Below are 18,997 nucleotides of genomic sequence, written 5' to 3' on the forward strand. Positions count from 1 at the left end.
GACAGCTGAGGCACTGGTTGAGGCGTCTCAGTGAGATGAGCCGCGCCCAAGGTCACGGAGCTGGGATGTGGCTGAGCGGGGCGGGGGTCAAACCAAATCTTTCTGACTCCCGACCCCCTGTTCTTTTTGCTACCAAGTCTCTGGTCGCAAGGGCTCTGAGTGGATGGTAGGAGCAGCCTACACGGTGGGAGCTGTTTCCAGACTCTCCCCCAGGCCTGCCCATTCTGCATTTGGTCTCCTCCCAAAGGCAGGGGTTTTGTTTGGAAAATCTGAGCAAACCTCTGCTTGACTGTTCTGGAGCAGAGTGAAGGTAGAAGGGGCACAGCCAGGAGTGGGGTGTTGGGGAGAACGATGCCTTCTATTTCTTGTTTCAAAGTAATTTCGGGAGTATTCTTTTTATTCCCCTGTCTTTTGGCATACGGCTACCTCCACAGAGCTGAACTCCCAAAGCTGAAACTTTCCACATGTCCAATCCTCAGTGAGAAAGAGAGTGCCAGGGGAGTGTGGAGAAGCCAGAGTTCAGGTGGAGCCCAAATTATGAATGGCTAAAGGCTGGCATTGGTGAGCGGGCACAGGGAGGCTGGAAGCAGCATCACCTTCAGGCTCTGAGGATGCCAGCCCCTGACAGGGAGGGGCTGGGTGTGTCCTCGATGGCTAAACACGGACCTCGTGGTATCGTGCTTGATAACTTCTCACCAATCATCAATCACCGAAGACTCATTAAAGCCATATACCCCATCCTGTGTTGATTTCTCAAGCATAAGGCATGACCTCTGCCCTTGTGGGAAAATGGGAGGAATGAGCCTCCAAGGGCAAAACATGAAGACTGCCCAGCCTGCCATGGTTGGGAATTTTCTCTCTTAAAATTCCCACAGCACTGCATGAAATTGCATCTCCGGGGTGCCTCAGCATTTCCGTCCTTGCTTTATGCAACAGCCCCTGCCGTGGGGCGATTCTGCGATGGCTGCTCCCCTTTCTGACACTTCAGTTTTGAAATCTGTGCTCATTTGACTTAGGAATATTTTGCTTCAGTTTCCTTTAAATGAAAGGCACATGGCTGCTATCGCCCCCCTCCTTCCCCAAGGGTTCCAAACTTTTGGATTTCACGCACCAGTAAATATCCCCAAACATCTTAGGTACCAGAGTACAATAGCCAGCTTTTCCTTTTGCTAAGTGAGGATATTAGAAAAACAAACTACCATTTGCCATCACCTTTAATTTTAAAAGAAAATTTTAACACCAAAAAAGTAATACAATAATAATCTCAAAATAAAAAACACATTTTAAGTGGGAAAAAATAGCATCACAAGCAACACAGAAAACTGTTTTTATTTTTCTTGTTTCACGGCAGACCAGTGAACACTGTCCTAAGAATGCCGCCTTTCATAGACAGGCACTTGGAGCCACCATTTGGGGCCATTGGCGGGGTGGCTTTTGGGGGAGTGGAGAGAGAGGAGAGGAGTTTATGCTCCAATCCCATAATGCAGATGCTTGGCTCAGAGCAAAACGCTTGAATACTGTAGTGAGGAAATCACTTCCTGCTGAGACTTATGGAGACAACTCAGAGGAAGATACAAATGAAGTTGGTGAGAGCTGGCTCTGAAAACCCAGCACTTGGAGGACCTTTCTTAGCAGATCTGGCCTCTGTGCAGTTTCATAAACGATTGGTCCAGAAAGGTTATCTTCCCAAACGGGTTCATTTCTGCCAACAAATCTGGCTGGTTTGGGAGCCTTTTAGAACTTTTATCAACCACAATATTACATACATATGTAAATGCCAATTTTATAGTTTCCCCCCAAACACCCACTTTCTGTGAGCTGTTCATCATACCAACTGAAGTCTGCCAACCCTTGTCCTCATTGAGGACCTAAGTGCCTGGGGGCAAGGGGCTTCCATGATTCTGAGAACCCTCCCACCTGGCAGAGCTTCCTCCACCCAGGGACCAGCCTTGTTGTCTTTGTAGCCCCCGACACCCAGTCTGACCGAGAGAGGATGCTCATTAAATGTTTGCGGATGTATTGGCGAATAAGGCAGAACCAGAAGTAAGCGAGTCTCAGGAAGACATGGGCTCGGCTTGCAAGATTTGGGGCCTTGGGTTTCTAGACAGAGAAAGATCTTACTGTTGAAGTCAAGGATGGGCCATCCTTGGGGCCCAGGAGGGGAAGGACAGAAGCTAAGTTAGTTTTGAAGGCTGTCTTAAGGGCAGGGACCACCCACGCAGAGGTAGAAGAGACACGGAGACTGGGAGGGGCTGTGTGACCTTCCCTTCACCCACGCCAGGCTTTGCTGGCAGAGGCATGTGGATCTGAGGGGCTAGGAGTGATGTAGCATCTGTGGTCCACATGGGAAACCACTCAGGCCCTCCCTTTCTACTCCCTCCCTAAAATAAACCGGGGCTGACACCTGTCCTGGGCAAACCTGCTTCCCCAGTGTTCGCTGGCCCTGGTTTGGCTACAGGGCTGGCCCCAGCAGACCGTGTCTCTGGTGGTGGTGGTGACAGTGGCCTGGCGTGTGGTCAGGTGGGGGCTGACTCTCCTTGGGCAGGTGGAATGGCGGCCAGGTGATAGGCCAAAATCCTGCCAAGGTGGCAGTTTGTGTTTGGGGAAATGCTCAGGTTTACAATTCTCTCACACAGTCTGCTTACCTGGAGGCCTGGGGCTGCCAGGAAGGGATGCCCAAGCACTGAGGAAAATGCTCTAGCCTCAGGATCTAGCTCATGGTTGGAATCCTGCAGCGAGACCTATGACTTCCCCACTCTCCCCTGAGTAGACAGGCTGCCCTTGTTTGACACAATGCCCAATCTACTCATCCTTGCTGTCTCTGGTCAGCATCACCACCTCCAGGAAGCCTTCCCTGATTTTCCCTTTCTTGCCTCAGCCTGGGTTAGAGGCTCTGGCCGACACTTATCACATGACCTATGTCCTGGCTTCCATGTGAAACAGGACACTCTTTGAGAGAGGAATCCTCTTTACCACAAGTCTCACACCTAGTGAGTGCTCGGTTAATGTTCACTGAATGAATGCAGGAGCTGGTAAACATCCTCCCTCAATCTAAGATTGACTGTATGGGCTTTGGAGAGAGATGGGTTTGAGGGTCTGTGGTCTCCACCACCAGAGCCAACCTGGGACGTGCAGCTTCCCAGGCCAAGGGTGCATTCGGTGGCTGACTTGAAGCCAACAGATCCCTTTTGTTTCATCATCACCTCCAGGCCAAGGTTTAGAGATGGTTCAGCCCTGCTGGGAGGCAGTGGGGTGGAAAGAGCTTGGGCTTTTCCATCAAACAGACCTGGACTGGATCCTCGATCCACCATTGCCTAGCTGGGTGGCCTCAGGCACATCTTTTAACCTCTCCAAGCTTCAGAGTCATCATTTGTAAAATGAGAATCATAATCCCACTTGCTGTATAGGATTGTTTTAAGCTTAAATGAGACAGTGTGTGCAGAGCACAGTTCCTCGCATGTTGTAGCACTGAACAGATAGTAGCTGCCGTAATAAAAATAATATTGATTGTGTCATTGTTAGGCATATGCTAGGAGTTAAGGAGGCAAAGAGGTGTAAGGAACAGTCGCTGCGCTTGAGGGCGCTGACCATATTAGTTAGGGAGTTGAGACACATACATAACAAACCCATCACACTGATGGTGGCCTATAGGGCCTGAGTGCTGTGCAAGGAGAACACTCGTCCTAGCTGTTCGGAGGAGGGAGCAGTTGCTGGAGGCAGGTCGTCAGGGATGGGGAGGGGGCCTGGAGGGAACAGTAGCACTTAGGTAAGTGGAGAGGAAAGGGAAACAGCTCCAGGGAGGGGAAGCAGCACACACAAAGGCAGAGAGAAGAGGAAGCCACACCAGCAGGCCAGGTCCCCAGATGGACAGACAACAAAAAGGGAGCACTTAAGTATATGTACAACCCAATGTTGGGTGTTCTGCCGGGGGTGCTGGTGTGATGGGTCACCCAGTCTTTGATGGGTTGTCCGACGCTGACAGGCGACCCTCACCCTCTCCCTGTCTCTCCAGCCGTGTGCCAGCCGCCCTGCCAGAACAGGGGCTCCTGCAGCCGGCCCCAGCTCTGCGTGTGCCGCTCCGGCTTCCGCGGAGCCCGCTGTGAAGAGGTCATTCCTGAGGAGGAATTCGACCCCCAGAACTCCAGGCTGGCACCCCGACGCTCAGCCCAGGGGTCTCCCCACCTGCGCAGGAGCAGTGCGGCCAGAGAAAGCACCACGGCCAGAGCGCGGCCGCCAGCACCACAGCCGCCGCTGGCCAGGTGAGTCCCCTCCTCAGCGGGGCCTCCGGTCTGGGGGCGCAGCCTCTCTGGAGGGGCTTCTTCCTTCGGCCCGTTTGGTGAAGACCCTGGTGGAGAAGGCCGGAGAGTCCTCCTTTCCCTTCTGCTCCACCAGAGGGGCGGCGAGCAGGGCAGCAGGTACAGGGGTGGCACGGGCTCTGGCAGGGTGCCCAGGGGAGGTGGGAGGGGAAGTCTTTACTCTCCAGGCCCCGGGGAGAGAGCTGAGGAGGGCACATCCCTGGGACCAGGCTCTCTTGTTTCGAATCCTGGTGTTGCCACTTCCTAGGTGGGTGACCTTGGGCAAGTTACTTATCTCTCTGATTCCTTATCAGTAAGTTGGGGAAAATGATGACAATCATAGTCATGTATTGTAAGGGTTAAGTGAGTGACTATGAGGAAAATGCTTAGAACAGTGCCTGGCACACAGTAAACTCTATAAATGTTTGTCTCCGCCTCCCCCTTCTCTGCCTGTGGTCCCTGTGATGCAGGAAGGACTCCTCTGCCAGAAAAAGCCCCTTCAGTTCAGTCACCACCAGTGCTAACCTGTCTCCTCAGAGGGGCAGCTGGAGCACGTAGGGGAAGCGAGAAGATGAAAAAGTGGGAAGGGGTGTGTTCACGGGCAGGATTCCCTGGCCTGCGTGCCAGCCAACCTGGCTAGACATTTCCTAGCTCAGCTCAGGAAATCTGAACTTTGTAAACTGGTCCATTTCTGGGGGCTGTGTTTTCCTTGTGGTTTTTCAGGTTACTTTTTCCATTCGCTTCCTACTTAGGAACTTCTTTCTGGAATGTTTCAACCTTGTCTTGCTGAATTCAGCGAAAAAAGGATTTACCCTCCCAGAGGAAGCTGGGAGAATCAGGGAGAAGAGGCTGACCTCGATGCCAGGTCCCCAGCGGGGAAAGCTCAGGAGAGAAAGGAAAGGAGCTCAAGGTTGTCCAGCAACTCTGAAGGGGGAGGGGCAATGGGGGCCGGGCCAGACCAGGGTCTCAGTAAGGGGGTTTCCAGGGCCCTGGCCACCCAAACAAGCAGGTGGTTTCCGAGAGCAGCCAGGAGCAGAAACAACAGAAGGATGAACTTGGGTCAAGGCCTAGGGAGCCCCAAAGTTAAAACCAGAAGAGCCAAACTCTTTCACCAAGGCCTTAGGATGCTGGGGCAGAGATGGGGGGCAGAGCTAAGGGCCAGGTGGACAATGCAGGGGGCAGGGCGAACTGCCTGGGATTGGCTGTGACCAGTTGGGCAGGGCCTGAGCCTTGTCCTCATTGGTCCCGGCTCTGGGTCCAAGGTGGGTGGGCCTGGTGTGAAGGCACTTGGAGGAGCCCCAGAGGTGGCAGCTCCAGGGCCAGCCCCGGGGCAGGGTGGGAGCAGAGTCCTTCCAGCCTGGCTTTCCCCCTGCAAGCTCTTTTTTGGCTTGTGGGATTCATTCATTTTACAATGCATTTATCCCCTGTGTGTGTGCACAAGTGAGTGCTGGGGGTGGTTGCTTGGCAGGTCATTCTGTTCCTTGTACCCTTGAGTCAGAAGGCTTTTGACATCCCCTGCCCCATCTTCCCAGCCTATCCCGCTTCTATTTTTCAAGGCCCAGTCCCACTTCCTCCAAAAAGCACCTACTCCCTCATATCCACCAGGCTCTGACCCCCTGCAGCGCACACGTGGCACACACATCGCTGTGAGTCTGCACCCTGAGTCTGCAATCAGACGGTGTGGCCTGCACCCTGGAAGGCAGTGCCTGCGTCTCACTGGATTTCCCCACAGTGCCTCCTGCAGTCCCAGCTTGCAGGAAGTGCTCAATCTGCATTGCTTTCTGTCGCTCGCTCCCAACCGAAGATTTACCTAACCAAGGGCCCATTTGGCCCCGAACCCTCACCCTGCCCTGGAACTAAGGGCACCACCCGCAGTGGTGTTCAGAGTGCGGGAGGACGGGCGGCTCCATGCTTCCCCAGGGTCACGCTTTTCACTCTGCCTCGGGACAGTCTGTGCATTTGCTCACCGGACCAGGAGCTCCGTGAGAGCAGGGACTACTGTGTCCTCCTCTTTCATGAACATGTCCCTGGCACCTAATACCACACCTGGTACCCTGTAGGTGCTCAGTCAACACAAGTTGAATGAAGAAATGGACGAGGCTCGATGCTGGGCGGGGAGGAGGCTGGGAGGGAAGGAGGACCAGCTCAGTGAGGCTTCGGTCCCCCCGCGAAGGTGTGCGAGAGGCAGGGGAGGGTGAAGGCCTGGGCTGAGGTCTCCGGCCCACAGCAGGGCTGTCCTTTTTGAGCTTCACAGGCTCCCTGGCCAGGGGCTACTGTGATGTTTTTAATGAGCTGCAGCCTCCAGGCCAGCCCAGTCTCTCTCTCTCTCTCCATGTCTCTCTCTCTCTCTCTCTCTCTCTCTCTCTCTCTCTCTCTCTGCCTTGGCGTGTCAATGCCATGAAATCTGGGAAAGTCCGAGCGGCCCACTGTTGGCCCAGCTGTGTTTTGCTTTGGGAGGCCAAATCCCACTTGCCTGGTGGTGTCAGACATTTCCTGTGAACTTGGCCAGCTTTCCCAAGCAGCCGCTGGACTCTCTCCTGATGGCAACTTGGACAGGCCCTTGGTGTCCAGATAAGGGAGTGACATAAATGCAGAGGGCATTCTTGGTGGGGGGTGGGGGATGGTGCAAAATGTCCAGGGAGGAGAGACACTGCAGGAACTGGTGATGGCCAGAGGCCACCTTCAGGAGAGCACTAGACAGAGGCCAAGAGACTTGTGTCTCAGAAGGAAGACGAGAGGGAGGGGTCAGGAGAGTCTCGGGCAGCAGGCAGCACGCCCTGCAGAGAGCCAGACGTGGATTGATGTTGTCCAGCTGCAGCCTGGACTGGCCGCGGGGGGCCTGCAGACTCCCTCCGAGCCCGGGGCTCAGGCTTCTTCCCCAGGCTGGGCAGAGAGCCTACCCCACCTGTGGAGCAAGACCTAGGCAGCTGGGAAGGGCCTTGAGAGATTGGGGGAGGAGGTGGTTACAACAGTCGAGGACCAGCAGGCCTTGGAAAACAGTGCTCCACACCGTGCTTCTCAGACTGAAACAGGCACGTGAATCACCTGGGAACGTGTTAACATGCAGCTTCTGACGCGGCCGGTCTGGGGTGAGCATCTCTAACATGGTCTCCGGTGATGCTGATGCTGCTGGCCCACGGACCACCTCTGGAGGAGTGAGGTTCTGAGCCTGGGCTTCGGATTCAGGGAATCCTGGAGTCCAATTCTGGACTTACCGGCTGTGTGACATCAGGCAAAATAGCCTAACAGCTCTGAGTCGATAGTCTCCACCTGGTAGGGTTGCAGAGCGGGTGAAATGAGACCATTTGAGTAGAACACCTAGTAGGGTGCCTGATACGGGTTAGTGGTCAGTACATGTTAGCCATCAGCAGGCTGGTTCTCTCTGCCATGAGGACTTGTGTGGCACAAAGCAGACAGAAAACTGGGGTGCGTGTGCGTGTGTGTGTGTGTGTGTGTGTGTGTGTGTGTGTGTGTGCGTGCAGACCTGCTCTGGGGAGAAGTTAGAGCCCAGGCCCAGTCTCAGGGGTGGTGTGATCCAGCAGTAGCACCAATAGTGGCTTTTGGCTGGCTTGGGTATTCCACCAAGGCCGTCTCACCAGCCCTATGGGGGAGGGGGGCAGGGAGGTGTCACAACAATTCTCCGAATGGGAGGGACCTCCACTGGGTTTACTCCTTAGTCTGACCGGAGGACCTAGAGGTGGAGCCCTGGGGACATCCTCGGCGGGCTTGATCAGCACTTGGACAACAAGGAGCCTGGAGGACAGTGTTAAGGTGGACAGGCGGGGCTGGCTGGGAGATGCTGGGAAGCTGGGTCCCGTGATCGTGGCTCTTAGCGGGCTGTCCCCTGAGAAGGCAGCTGGGGTCAGCCTTCCTTTTACTGTCCCCGTCGGTCTCTCCCTCTCCTTCTCGATCTCCTCCTCCCTGCACACCCCACAAATTTAGCTGCTTAAAACAATGCACATGCATTATCCCACAGTTCTGTAGGTCAAACATCTGACACGGGGCTCACCAGGCTAAAGTCAAGCTATCAGCAGGGCTGAGTTCCCGGAGGCTCTTGGGAGAATCTGTTTTCTTGATCATTCAGGTTGTTTGTTGGCAGAATTCACTTCCTTGCAGTTGTAGGACTAAGGGCCTCACTTCCTTGCTGGCTATCACTTGAGGGCCATCACATCTAGAAGCCACCCACATTCCTTGGCTTGTGGCCACCTTCCTCTCTTCAAAGCCAGCAACAGAGGGTGAACTCTTCATGTTTTAACTCTGCCCTGTGTCTCCCTCTTCAGTGGAATCTCTCACTGACTCTTCTGCCTCCTTCCACTTTTAAGGGCCCCCTGATAACCCAGGACACTCTCCCCTATTTTAAGGTCAGCTAATTAGCAGCTGTAATTCCACCTGCAGCCTTGATTTCCTTTTGCCATTTATATACATATTCAAAGGTATAATACCAGGGAACAAAGATCACGGGGGTCACCCACACACTGCAGCCCACGCCAGTTGGGACCGTCCATCTGCAGTGTAATAGCTCCTCTTATCAAGGGCTCGCCACAAGGACAGCCCTACATGAATGATCTGGCCCCCAAAACCTTTCTGACATCTCCAGCATCAGCTCTCACCACTCGCTCCCCTCATTCACTCTGCTTCTGCCACACTGGCCAACTGGTTTTTCCTCAGATATGCTAGAGATGCTCCCACCTCAGGGCCTTTGTACTTGCTGTCCCCCCTCCCTGGAGCCCTGTGTTCCTTTCCTAGGGCTGCCATAGTGAATGACCACAAACAGGACGGCTTAAAACAACAGAAATGTATTCTCTCACAGTTCAGGAGGGCAGAGCCCAAAATTAACGTGTTGGTAGGATTGTTCCTTTGGGAAACTCCAAGGGAGAATCTGTCCTATGCGTCTGCCCTAGCATTTGATGGCTTCCTGCAGTCCTTGGTGTCTCCTGGCTTGTGGCTGCATCACCCTAATCTCTGCCTCTGTCGTCACATGTTGTGTGTGTGTGTGTGTGTGTGTGTGTGTGTGTGTTGGGGGGTATTCTTTTTATAAGGACACCAGTCATTGGATTTAGGGTCCACCGTAATCCAGTATAATCTCCTCTAACCCTAACTAGTTACATCTGCAAAGACCCTACGTCCAAATAAGTTCATATTCGTAGGTTGGCAGTTAGGACTTCAAGGAATCTTTTGGGGGGTCGGGGACCCAATTCAACCGACATTAAACCCTCTTCCCAGATACACACATGGCTTGGTTCCTTCCCCCTTCCAGGTCTTCTCTTCTCAGTGGGAACCCCACCTATGCTCACCTGATTTTGCACCGCACACCCGCAAACACTCCCTACTCCTATCCAGCTATTTTGCTCCACGGCACTAACGTCTTGTGTATTTTACTTATGTATTTATTTCTTACCTCAGTAAAACGTCAGGCCAGGAGGACAGGGCTGTTTTCTGTTTTCTTTGCCAGTGTATCTCCAGCACCTCGAACACGATGGGCCCAGAGTAGAGTGGAGTCAACCCGGCTGAGGCAGCTTGGCTGTCTCCCCGTGGTCTCTCCTTTACTCTCACAAGCCCTGCAGTGGGTTCCCAATGTCCCCGTTCTGCTGACAAGGCTCCGAGGTGGGGGTGGCCGGCCTCTCGGGGGGGCCTTTGTCAGTGGGGAGAGGGAAGAAGGGCAGGGGCACTAGTGCAGCTCCTGCCGCAGGCCTGGCCTCGGGGGTGGGCACCGGGCCACTGGGTACGGGTGGGTGGCATAGGACTCGCCTCCCCAACAGGACCCGGCATTGTTCAGCCCCACGTCGTCGCCACTCGGGCCCTCGTGGGTTCCCAATGTGTGACCTTTAACCTGCTGTGGTGGAGGGTGAGGCCGCAGGTTTCCTGCGGGAGCGCGGCCTCCCCTCACCCCCAGGCCTTGCCAGGCCTCCTGCAGGGGGTGCGGGGACTCTGCCCCAAGGGGTGGTCTCTGCCAGTCTGCACCGAGACCTGCCGCAGGGGGGACCCAGGCATCCTTCCTGACAGAAGGGCAAGGCATTTGCCTAGGAGATGGATGACCCAGAATCAAATGAGGTCCCTGGGGAGAGGGCAGCAGGTGCAAGGAGGCGACCCCGGCGTGTGTGCCGGGGAAGAGCTGGGCTTTGCAGTCAGGCAGTATTTAAACCCTAGTGTCCTCACAAACTAGTCGTGCAAGTCGCTTCACCTCACTGAAACTCAGGTTCTCTGAAGTGGGAAAACAGATGCTCATCTCAGAGGGTGGTTTCGAGAATTCACTGAAATAACGCACATAGAGAGGTCAGTAGGGTGTCTGAAAAACGTGAAACGTCTTACCATGCCTGCGTACTCCCCCATGCCCATGGCGAATCAGTGAGATGCCCCGCTTGCCAGAAGGGGTTTTCTTCTCCAACCCACAATCTGGGCTTATAGATGGGGAAACTGAGGCAGGACGAAGGTTGGCAGCTAGATGGTGAGCCTGCCCTGGGAACCCAGGAGATCCTGACTCTGGGCCAGTCTGAAGGCTTGCCGGGGTCCTCTGAGCCTTGCTCCAGCTGCGGCCGCCTGCCTCCCACTCCCTTCCTCTGCTCTGGGCTCCCGCATGCTGCCACACGACTTTGCTCACGCCTCTGGGCCACATAATCCCCTGTAGGTCCTCCCTCCTCCTTATTCCAGTCCCTCGGACCCAAGGCTATTCTCCGATACACCTGGGACCTGATGAGAGACCAACTCATGCTAGGAAATCTTGGAAAAGTCCCTTGTCCTCCCTGGGCCTCAGTTTCTATATTTGTAAATCAGAAGCAACAAGTGGATCTTCTCTGAGGTCGAGAGTTAATGGTCTCAGTCTCTGGCCTCCAGCCTGGCCATTTTCCATCCCCGATGGTGAAATGTGCTTACTCCCCCTTTACCCGCTTCCAAGGTCGTTACAAGGACACGTGATGCCTTTCACCAGGGCAGACCTTAGCTCTCCCTGACGGTAAGCCTCAAGTCCTCCTCGGCAAGGCTGCAGTGGGGTTAATCAACCTACATCTTTCATCCTGCGTCACCCGCTTCCTCAGGGCCACCAAGTGGTGCCTCTGTGCTGGGTTGACTCAACCCTACAATCCTGACTAAGTCAAGCTTTCAGGACCTCCTGACAGTGGGCTGGGATACTTACTTATGCCTTCTGTACATGCCTGGCTCAGTTTCAGGAGCAGCTCCTCACTGAGGCCCTCCCTGACCACCTTTGTAAGGTTTTAACCTTAGAATTAGCCTAAGCCACTGGACACAACACTAGGGGATGTGCTTCACATCATAGTCTCTGGGACGGGTACGGCGCAGTTGTGCAGTGCACAACCTGTGCCACTGTATGTGGTGACCCTGAAACTGGCTCTTTCCCAGGAGGGAGATGTCTCCTATTTTCCTATTGTTTAATATTATAAACCCCAAACCTGAGGATGCCCTCATCTGGTTCACCTTTTAATTTCCACAGTGCTTTCTATTTTCCGCTTCCTAACATAATATATAATTTAATTATTATGCTTATTGTGTACTGTCTGTTTTTCCCCAAGTACAGTGTGAGCTGTTTTGTTCACTGACATATCCCCAGCTCCTAGAATAGTACTCAATAAATAATGGTAAGCACTCAATAAATAAATAAACAACTATCTACTGAATGAGCATCCCTGTCACCATGTATCCTCTGTTGCTGCCTGGAGCAAAGAAAGTTGGTCTCAGGTCCCTTCCCTTCTGAGCTGACACTCAGCCCATCCCCTGGCATGTTGTTGATCAGGAAGGGGGCTCTCCCAATCCTCCCAACAGGTGGGTACCTGCTTGCCCTGTGCCCCTTGGTCTCGGGGGTCTGGAGCCAGGCAGGCAGAGAGCAATGCTTCTCTCCTAAGGGTGACTGGAGCACAGCCAGAGCAGGGCTTAGCAAACCCTTAGGAGTTCCAGGAGTCTGTCAGGGGCTGCAACAGCTGTAAAGGGGTCTCCTCCCAGTTTCTTCTATCTCTTGGGCCTTAGAAGAGTCCCATGCCTGCTCTTCCCTGGGGCTGCGGGTTTGGAAGAGGGAGGGCTCAAAGGGGAGTAGTCAGAGGGAGATGCTCACTCATGGGCCTCCAGCCAGAACAAATGGAAAGGCTTTTGTTTTCCCAAATCTGAAATCACAGAAGCCCTGCTGCTGCTTTCTGAAGACAGTAGAAGAGAAATGTGTCTCAGTTGAGAGCTTCCTTCACCACCCTGTCCCCCTCCCTGCTGCTTGCAGAGGGTTCTGGAAACACTGCCACTTTAAGGTTTGTGTAAGGTTCCTTGGCACTTAATCCCTGCCAGCCCCACCCATCCCTGCCCAGCAGAGACTGCTTGGAGTAGCGGGGTGGGTCTGAAGCATTCCATTTCCACCCAGGAGGAGAAGGAGGCAGGCTGTGTGTGCTGGACCTTTCAGTCCCTGGACACACACCAGGAGATGTCTGTCACATTCATAGTCTCTATGACAGGTACTCCAAGAATTGTGCAGTGCACAGCCTGTGCAGCTGTATGTGGTGACCCTGGACCTGGCTTCTTCCCAAGAGGGAAATGTCTCCCATTTCCCCCACAAAGCATGTTGCTTCAAGGCAGTCCTCTCCAGCTGGGTTTGGCTGCTGAGGCCCCTCCTAGGTTTCTCCGAAAGGGAGGTGGACCCCTGGACTTTGTAGAGTATTAACATGCACCTCTCCAACCCACACAAATACCCGAGGCCCACGGAGCTCAGGGCCACAGCTGGCCTTAGGGTACTTGAGTGTAAAAGCAAAAGGACACAGGCTCTGGATGGACGCAGTCTTGCAATGCTTTCGCTTTTGCTCTAGGCCGAGAGAGCCCGAGAGCCCGAGCCCGACAGAGGCCGTGAGAAGGGAGGGGCCGGTGTGCCTTCTCTCCAAGCAGCGGAGCCGGCAAATCCTCTTCCTTCCACCATGCTTGGCCCAGGGCAGACACTTCTGGGTCGATGAAGAGGCCAAGCTCAGGCCTCTTTATGCTCAAGGGAGGAAGGGGCCCAGGGCCTTCTAACACCTCTCCGCTCCCCACGCAGTGAAGTGGGCAGATTCCAGGGAAATGGTGTCTGCTTCCTGCATACTTCTCTTCTCTTCCTGCCTCTCATATTTAAGCTTGAAGGTGGACATCTGGCCCGAGGTGGCCCCGAAGTCTCTGATGGAGACTGCCTGACTCCCTTTTCTAGGATAATCCCAGAGCTGAGGGTTATCAGGACCCTCCCTAGGGCGGCTTCCAGAGAGGGCCTCCCTCCCAGCCCAGGCCTGGCCCCAGCCCTCTACAGATCTCTGAGATGAGAGCTGTTCACCTCCTGTTTGCCCAGAGCCGGCAGCCAAGTGATGCAGAAGCCAGGAGCAGCTTCGTCTTCTGATTCTCCTTTCTCATCATCACCACCAACAGGATTTATTGGCGCCTCTGCTCTGTCCCAGGCCTCGTGTAGGTGCTCTGCCCTCCTGGTTCTCCCCACACCAAAGTCACCAGTCAGTTACATGAGGCAAGCGGATGTTGCACAAATGCCTCTGGCCAGTTGTGTTGAGTCCAACGAGGGGAGGACAGATGGAGTGGGATGTGGGATGTTCCTGCCACTGGGAGGGGCAAGCTCCCAGGTGCGGAGGGCAGAGAGGCTCCCCATTCTCTCCACAGCCCTGATCTTAGCCTCCCCTGGTGGTTATGGTGAGGAATGTTTGGGTTACGAAGGGTGGGATGAAGATTGTGGTCGAGGTGACTTTCTATTTCACAATAGGGTGGTGGTTCGGTTCGACTGGAGCGTAACTTTAGTGTGGTATTAGAACGAGGGTTCCACCTTAGGACTGTGGCTAGGGCGGGGCTCGCGTTGCGCTGGAGTAGACTTTAGGACTGTGGGTTTTCTGAGTGCGGTATAGCTGTTATTTTAAGCTACCATTGGTGGAGCTTTATTGAGTCAGCCGGCCCGACTGTGCAAAGCACCTTACAGGCACCACCTCACTGGATACCGGGGACCATACAGCATAGCCGTCATGAGTCAGACCTCGGCTTCATCTGATTCTGTTGCTCCCCAGCTGCTTGACGTTGTGTGAGTCTCTTCACTTCCATGAGTCAAAGTGGATAAAGTGCCGAGTCACATAGCTGAGGGCTCAATACTTGATAGCTGAGACCCTTTCTTTTCTGTATCGGTCAGGGTTCCAGCAGGAAACAGATGGTACACTCAGTGAGGACAATTTGATAAAGGGTCTATTTGCAAAGGTGTGGACAGGGTCAAAGGAAACAACAAGGGAAGCAGAGTATAGGGAAGCCCTTAGCCCTGCAGGTCTAAGAGACAAGGGGTCAGCGGTTACTGGAACCCAGAGTAGCTCCAGCCACAGGAGAGGACCACAACAGGGCTGTGACCTCTGGCAGAGGAATAGAGCCACCACTACCCACAGTGGCCCGTCAGGAGGGAACTGGAGGATCAATACCTCCACTCCGTCTGCTGCCCTCTGCCCTCTTGCTGCGGTCCCATGTGGGCTGAACAGGACTGGAAGACAGGGTGAAGGAGCCTCCTAGGGCCCAGAATGGGACAGAGAAAGGTCCACAGAGGCAAGTGGAAGATCTCCAGCACCTTAACCATTCCTCACAAGGATCCTGTGAGGAGGATACTCCACCAGGAGGAAACTGACAGGAAGGGCCATTCTAGCCCAGCTCCACTCAGGACTCTGGAACCCGTGCCCGTAGCCATTTGACTAAGTAGCCCCGAGAGCTGGTGAGCTCAGGCCAGTGCAGAGCAGCAAGCCTGGCGTGGGAGCTGCTGAGGACTGGGTCAGGCAACGCATCTTGTGTCTTTTCAGGAAACTCCAGAAAGCTGGCGAGAGCCTGGAGGAGTTGTTGGGGCATTAAAACGTTAATGTATACAGTTTCCAGCATCCGACAGAAAAAAGTATTAACGATGAACATTTTGAGCTTGTGGCTGTACTGACCTAAGTCCTCTAGGATTTTTGTTTGAAAGGAAAGGTTAGGGAGAGATGAAGCCACAAGGTAACAGAAAGACAGTCAATGCTCTCTTTCAGATGCCCCGGGGGGATGCCCATCCCATCCGGTTGCTTTGTACGGAACTGGCTGCTCAGTGAATGTAGCCCTCTGGGGTGGGGTGTGTGTGTGCGTGGGGAGAGAGGAGAGAGAGAGAGGAGAGAGAGGAGAGAGAGGAAAGCTGTGCAGAGAGAACATGCCTCAAAAATCATAATCATAATGGAGATTTTTGAGGCCCTGTGAATTCTCCTTTTGAGCTCAAGGTTTTCAAATATATATCAGGTTTCACCCCTTGTCTGGGATGCAGAGGAAGTTGCTGATTTATGGGTCCAGTAGTTTTTCCAGTTATGCAATCTGTAAATCTGCCATCAGTTAATTAATTTGCCACTGTCAGAAAGGGCACTGTAAGCTTCCCAGGTGAAAATCACTTTACCAAAGTAAAGTGCTATTATGATAATATTAACAAAAAAGGGACTGTGAAATGTATACTTGTTTCCACTTGTGGAATTAACTGAATCAATGTCTCAGCATTCCTCCTCCAATCACTGGCAGGCACGCATGTGCACACACACACACCCCACCTCTGGAGAGGGGCTAAGGAGGAAGATTTAGGCCTTGCTGTGTAATTTCCCAGAAAAGGATTAGAAAGGGAAAATGGGTGAAATGCAAAGTTATCTGATGACCGAGGTTGTAAGATTGGCGGCTTAGGACCCAGAGGGGTGTGTCTGCGTGTCTATTTGTCTGTCTGTCTGCAGATGACATAGTGAAGATTGCTAAATGATTTCCAATAACAAGATATGAAAACACATAGTTCCTTTGTTAGCCACATAGCTGTGGTTTTGTGTCCGTGATTCAATGTGGAAGTGAGTAGCTGTGACAGGCATTTTGTGGGAGATTTTTTCCTTCTTTTTTCTCCTAAAAAAATATTTGTGAAAGGTCTAAAATTCAAGGAAATCCACTGCTTTTTGAGAAGAAAAAAAATCCCCATTCCTTGCAAAATGAAGATCGCAAATCAAAACCTCTGGAGATACCATATTTCTGCTTCCAGCCTGTCGCCCACGCTCGGTTTCCTCCTGGAGCCTGGGCTCCTCACTGCTACCTAATGTGTCCACCCAAGGGTGCACCCAGCCAGCGGGGGTGGGGAGGTGGGGGGGTGGGGGTGGGGAGGGGTTGCATCAGAGGCCTCTGGAGGGAATCTGATACTCCAAGGGGTGGGGGTATCCTCTTGAGACGCCAGCCAAGCCACACCCTTGAGGAACAAACTGATTCCACATTTCTTTCTTTTTTTTGGAGGTTCTTGGGTCAAGGTCAGAGCCCCTACAGCAGGCAATAGCGTGTGAGGGAGCAACTGTGGCATAATTGATGTCTTACTGTTAGATACGTCTGGGTTTGAATCTCAGCTCTGCCACTTAATAGTTATGCTGCCCAGAGCAAGGGATTTAACCTCACGAGCCTCAGTTTTCTCATCTGTAAGATGGGGATGCCTGCCACCAATAGAATTGTCGGGAAGATTTACTAACATATGTAAATGCATATACGCACCTTTTAGGTGTCCTATGAATGGCACCAACTCTTATTTGTCCCTAGACTCTGGGATTACCTGAGCCCTTTGTTTATAGCGACAGCGGTAACTGGAAACTCTGAGAGTTTCCCCAGACCACTTGAAGGTGTTTCTGGCTCTGGTGAGGTTTCCTATCTTAGCCAAGGGTGAGCAGCATGCTGGGGAATGTCATCCACCAGAGGTACAGAGCTCAGGCCTTGAGACCCCATCCCAGCACCTCCCTGCCCGGTGGTGATAGTGGGCAAGTAAACAGCTTCTCTGTGCCTCAGTTTTCTCTTCTGTAAAATGGGGAATGATAGTTTTTATAGCATAGGTTTGCACTAATCAAGTAAAGCGTAGAAAAATCACACTCTCAAGCGTAAAGAGCCTAGTAAAAATTTTAAAACGAAGTGTCTGTAGCAGGTATATGGTACATAATTGGTTGGTAGGTTTGGGATGAGCGAAGGCTTCTCAGATTGGGCGCCCAGGTCTTTTAGAAATCTCCTTTTGTTTATGGTCCTGGGGAAGAGTTCCAGGCCCTGGAAGAGCAGGCTGGCTGAAGGCTGCCAAGACTTTGACCAGCCCCTGAGAAGCATATCCTTGACCCAGGCACCAGCTGCCTTTGTCTACAATGGGCCTGTCCAGGTGGGATAAACTCATCTGAAGTCACAGGCCTGTGTTTGCTGTCCTATAAGGCAGGCCAGCTAAGCTGTGTGTGTGTGTGTGTGTGTGTGTGTGTGTGTGTGTGTGTGTGTGTGCGCCTGGGCGTGCGTGCCCGCCAGGGGTTGGGGGAACATACATGGAAGGAAGATGGGTCCCAAAGACCACAGGCTGGGAACTCGGGGTTCAAGAGGTGGGCGTCTCATGGCCCATTTGGTGGTGGCGAGACGTACCAAGTTCTTCATGGCTCTGGGAAGTGGTCCAAACTCAATCCCCTCAGCCTCAAGTTCTCTCCTCTGATCTGTAGCACTTTCCAGGTGCCCATACGCCCTGACTCGTGTTTTCTTTCCCTTCACCTCTTCACCTCTCCAACCACTTCCTTTTTTCACTTGCTTCTCTGTCACTCATGCAGCAGCAGCTTGCGGTGAGAGTGAGGGTGCAGTGCTGGGAGGAGTGTGATAGACCTGGTTTGAATCCTGGGTTTTGCCATTCATGAGACACGTGAGCTAGGGCCAGAGACTGACTGTCTCTGCATCGCAGGTGCTTCACAGGTGCTGTGGGGATCGTGAGAGCCGCCTTGCAGGGCACTGGGGACCTTTCTAAAGTGATGTTTGTTCTGTGCCTGAGTTTCCGTAAACAGAGCAGTTACTTGAACCAGTGGGTATGTGTGGAGTACTGCGGCTCCACAGACTTCACTGCCTCACCTCTGCCTCACCCTGGGGACCACAGATGCCCTGAGAAAACGTCTGGGGGGCAGGGGTGGGGGAGGAGAGCACTCTTGGCCAGGCAGCTGGGTGGTCAGTGTGGGTGGGAGCTCCAGGGAGGAGTTGTCCATGATCGCCTTCCTAAGAGACCATTTTTAACCTTGTTCCTTCCTGGTAAAAACATCTTCCTTCAAGGCTTCCCTTTTATACATGAGACCCAAAGGATAAGGCTCTAAAGCTCAGACCCAAAGTATAGCTCTCAAGCCACGATATAGTGTAGAGGTTTAGAGTACAGGCTCGGGAACGAGATGCAGATGCAGGCCTCCTGTGTCGGATTCCCAGCTCTGTTAGTCATTGGCTCTGTGACCTTAGGCAAGTTACCTAGCTACTCTGTGCCTCACCTGTAAAATGGGGATAATCATAATACCTACTTCCTCATATAATGATGATTAAATTCGTTGATATACATAAAGTGCTTAGAACAGTACCTGGCAAATAAATGTAGCTATTTGCTGTTATTTGTTGTCATCCTTGGCCCTTCCTTTCTTCCCTTTAACCAGACACACCTCCTTACCCCCTGAGCACCATCACCAGCACATTCTTGGATTTGTCCCTTTGCACTCGTGGTTCTCTCGCTCTTGGGTGGACTCTGTCCTCCCCATGCCTTCCTCCAGCTAACATCACACAACTTCTAGAAAGTCTTCCCCAGGCATCCAGACCCAGGGCTACACCTGTGTAGGGAGGCCTGGAGCATCTTGGTCAGGCAGCTCACCTGACTACCTGCTGCTTTTCCACTCTTGGATTGTAGGAAACACTCATGTGCAGGGTCTTCTCCCAGGACCACC

General features: G+C 53.1%; 1 protein-coding gene across 1 annotated transcript in view; it reads left to right on the forward strand.

Moving 5' to 3' along the window:
- Positions 1-18,997, forward strand: part of LTBP2 (latent transforming growth factor beta binding protein 2) — a gene marked incomplete at its 5' end in the record, with an annotated part of 95,162 nt that overhangs the window by 15,572 nt on the left and 60,593 nt on the right. Inside the window, one exon of the mRNA XM_082841447.1 lies at positions 4,013-4,259. Coding sequence (XP_082697573.1) covers positions 4,013-4,259 — 247 coding nt within the window. The remainder of the gene's footprint in view (positions 1-4,012; positions 4,260-18,997) is intronic.

The sequence above is a fragment of the Leucopleurus acutus genome (genome assembly GCF_964270905.1).
Source record: "Leucopleurus acutus genome assembly, chromosome: 1".
Lineage (NCBI taxonomy): Eukaryota > Metazoa > Chordata > Mammalia > Artiodactyla > Delphinidae > Leucopleurus > Leucopleurus acutus.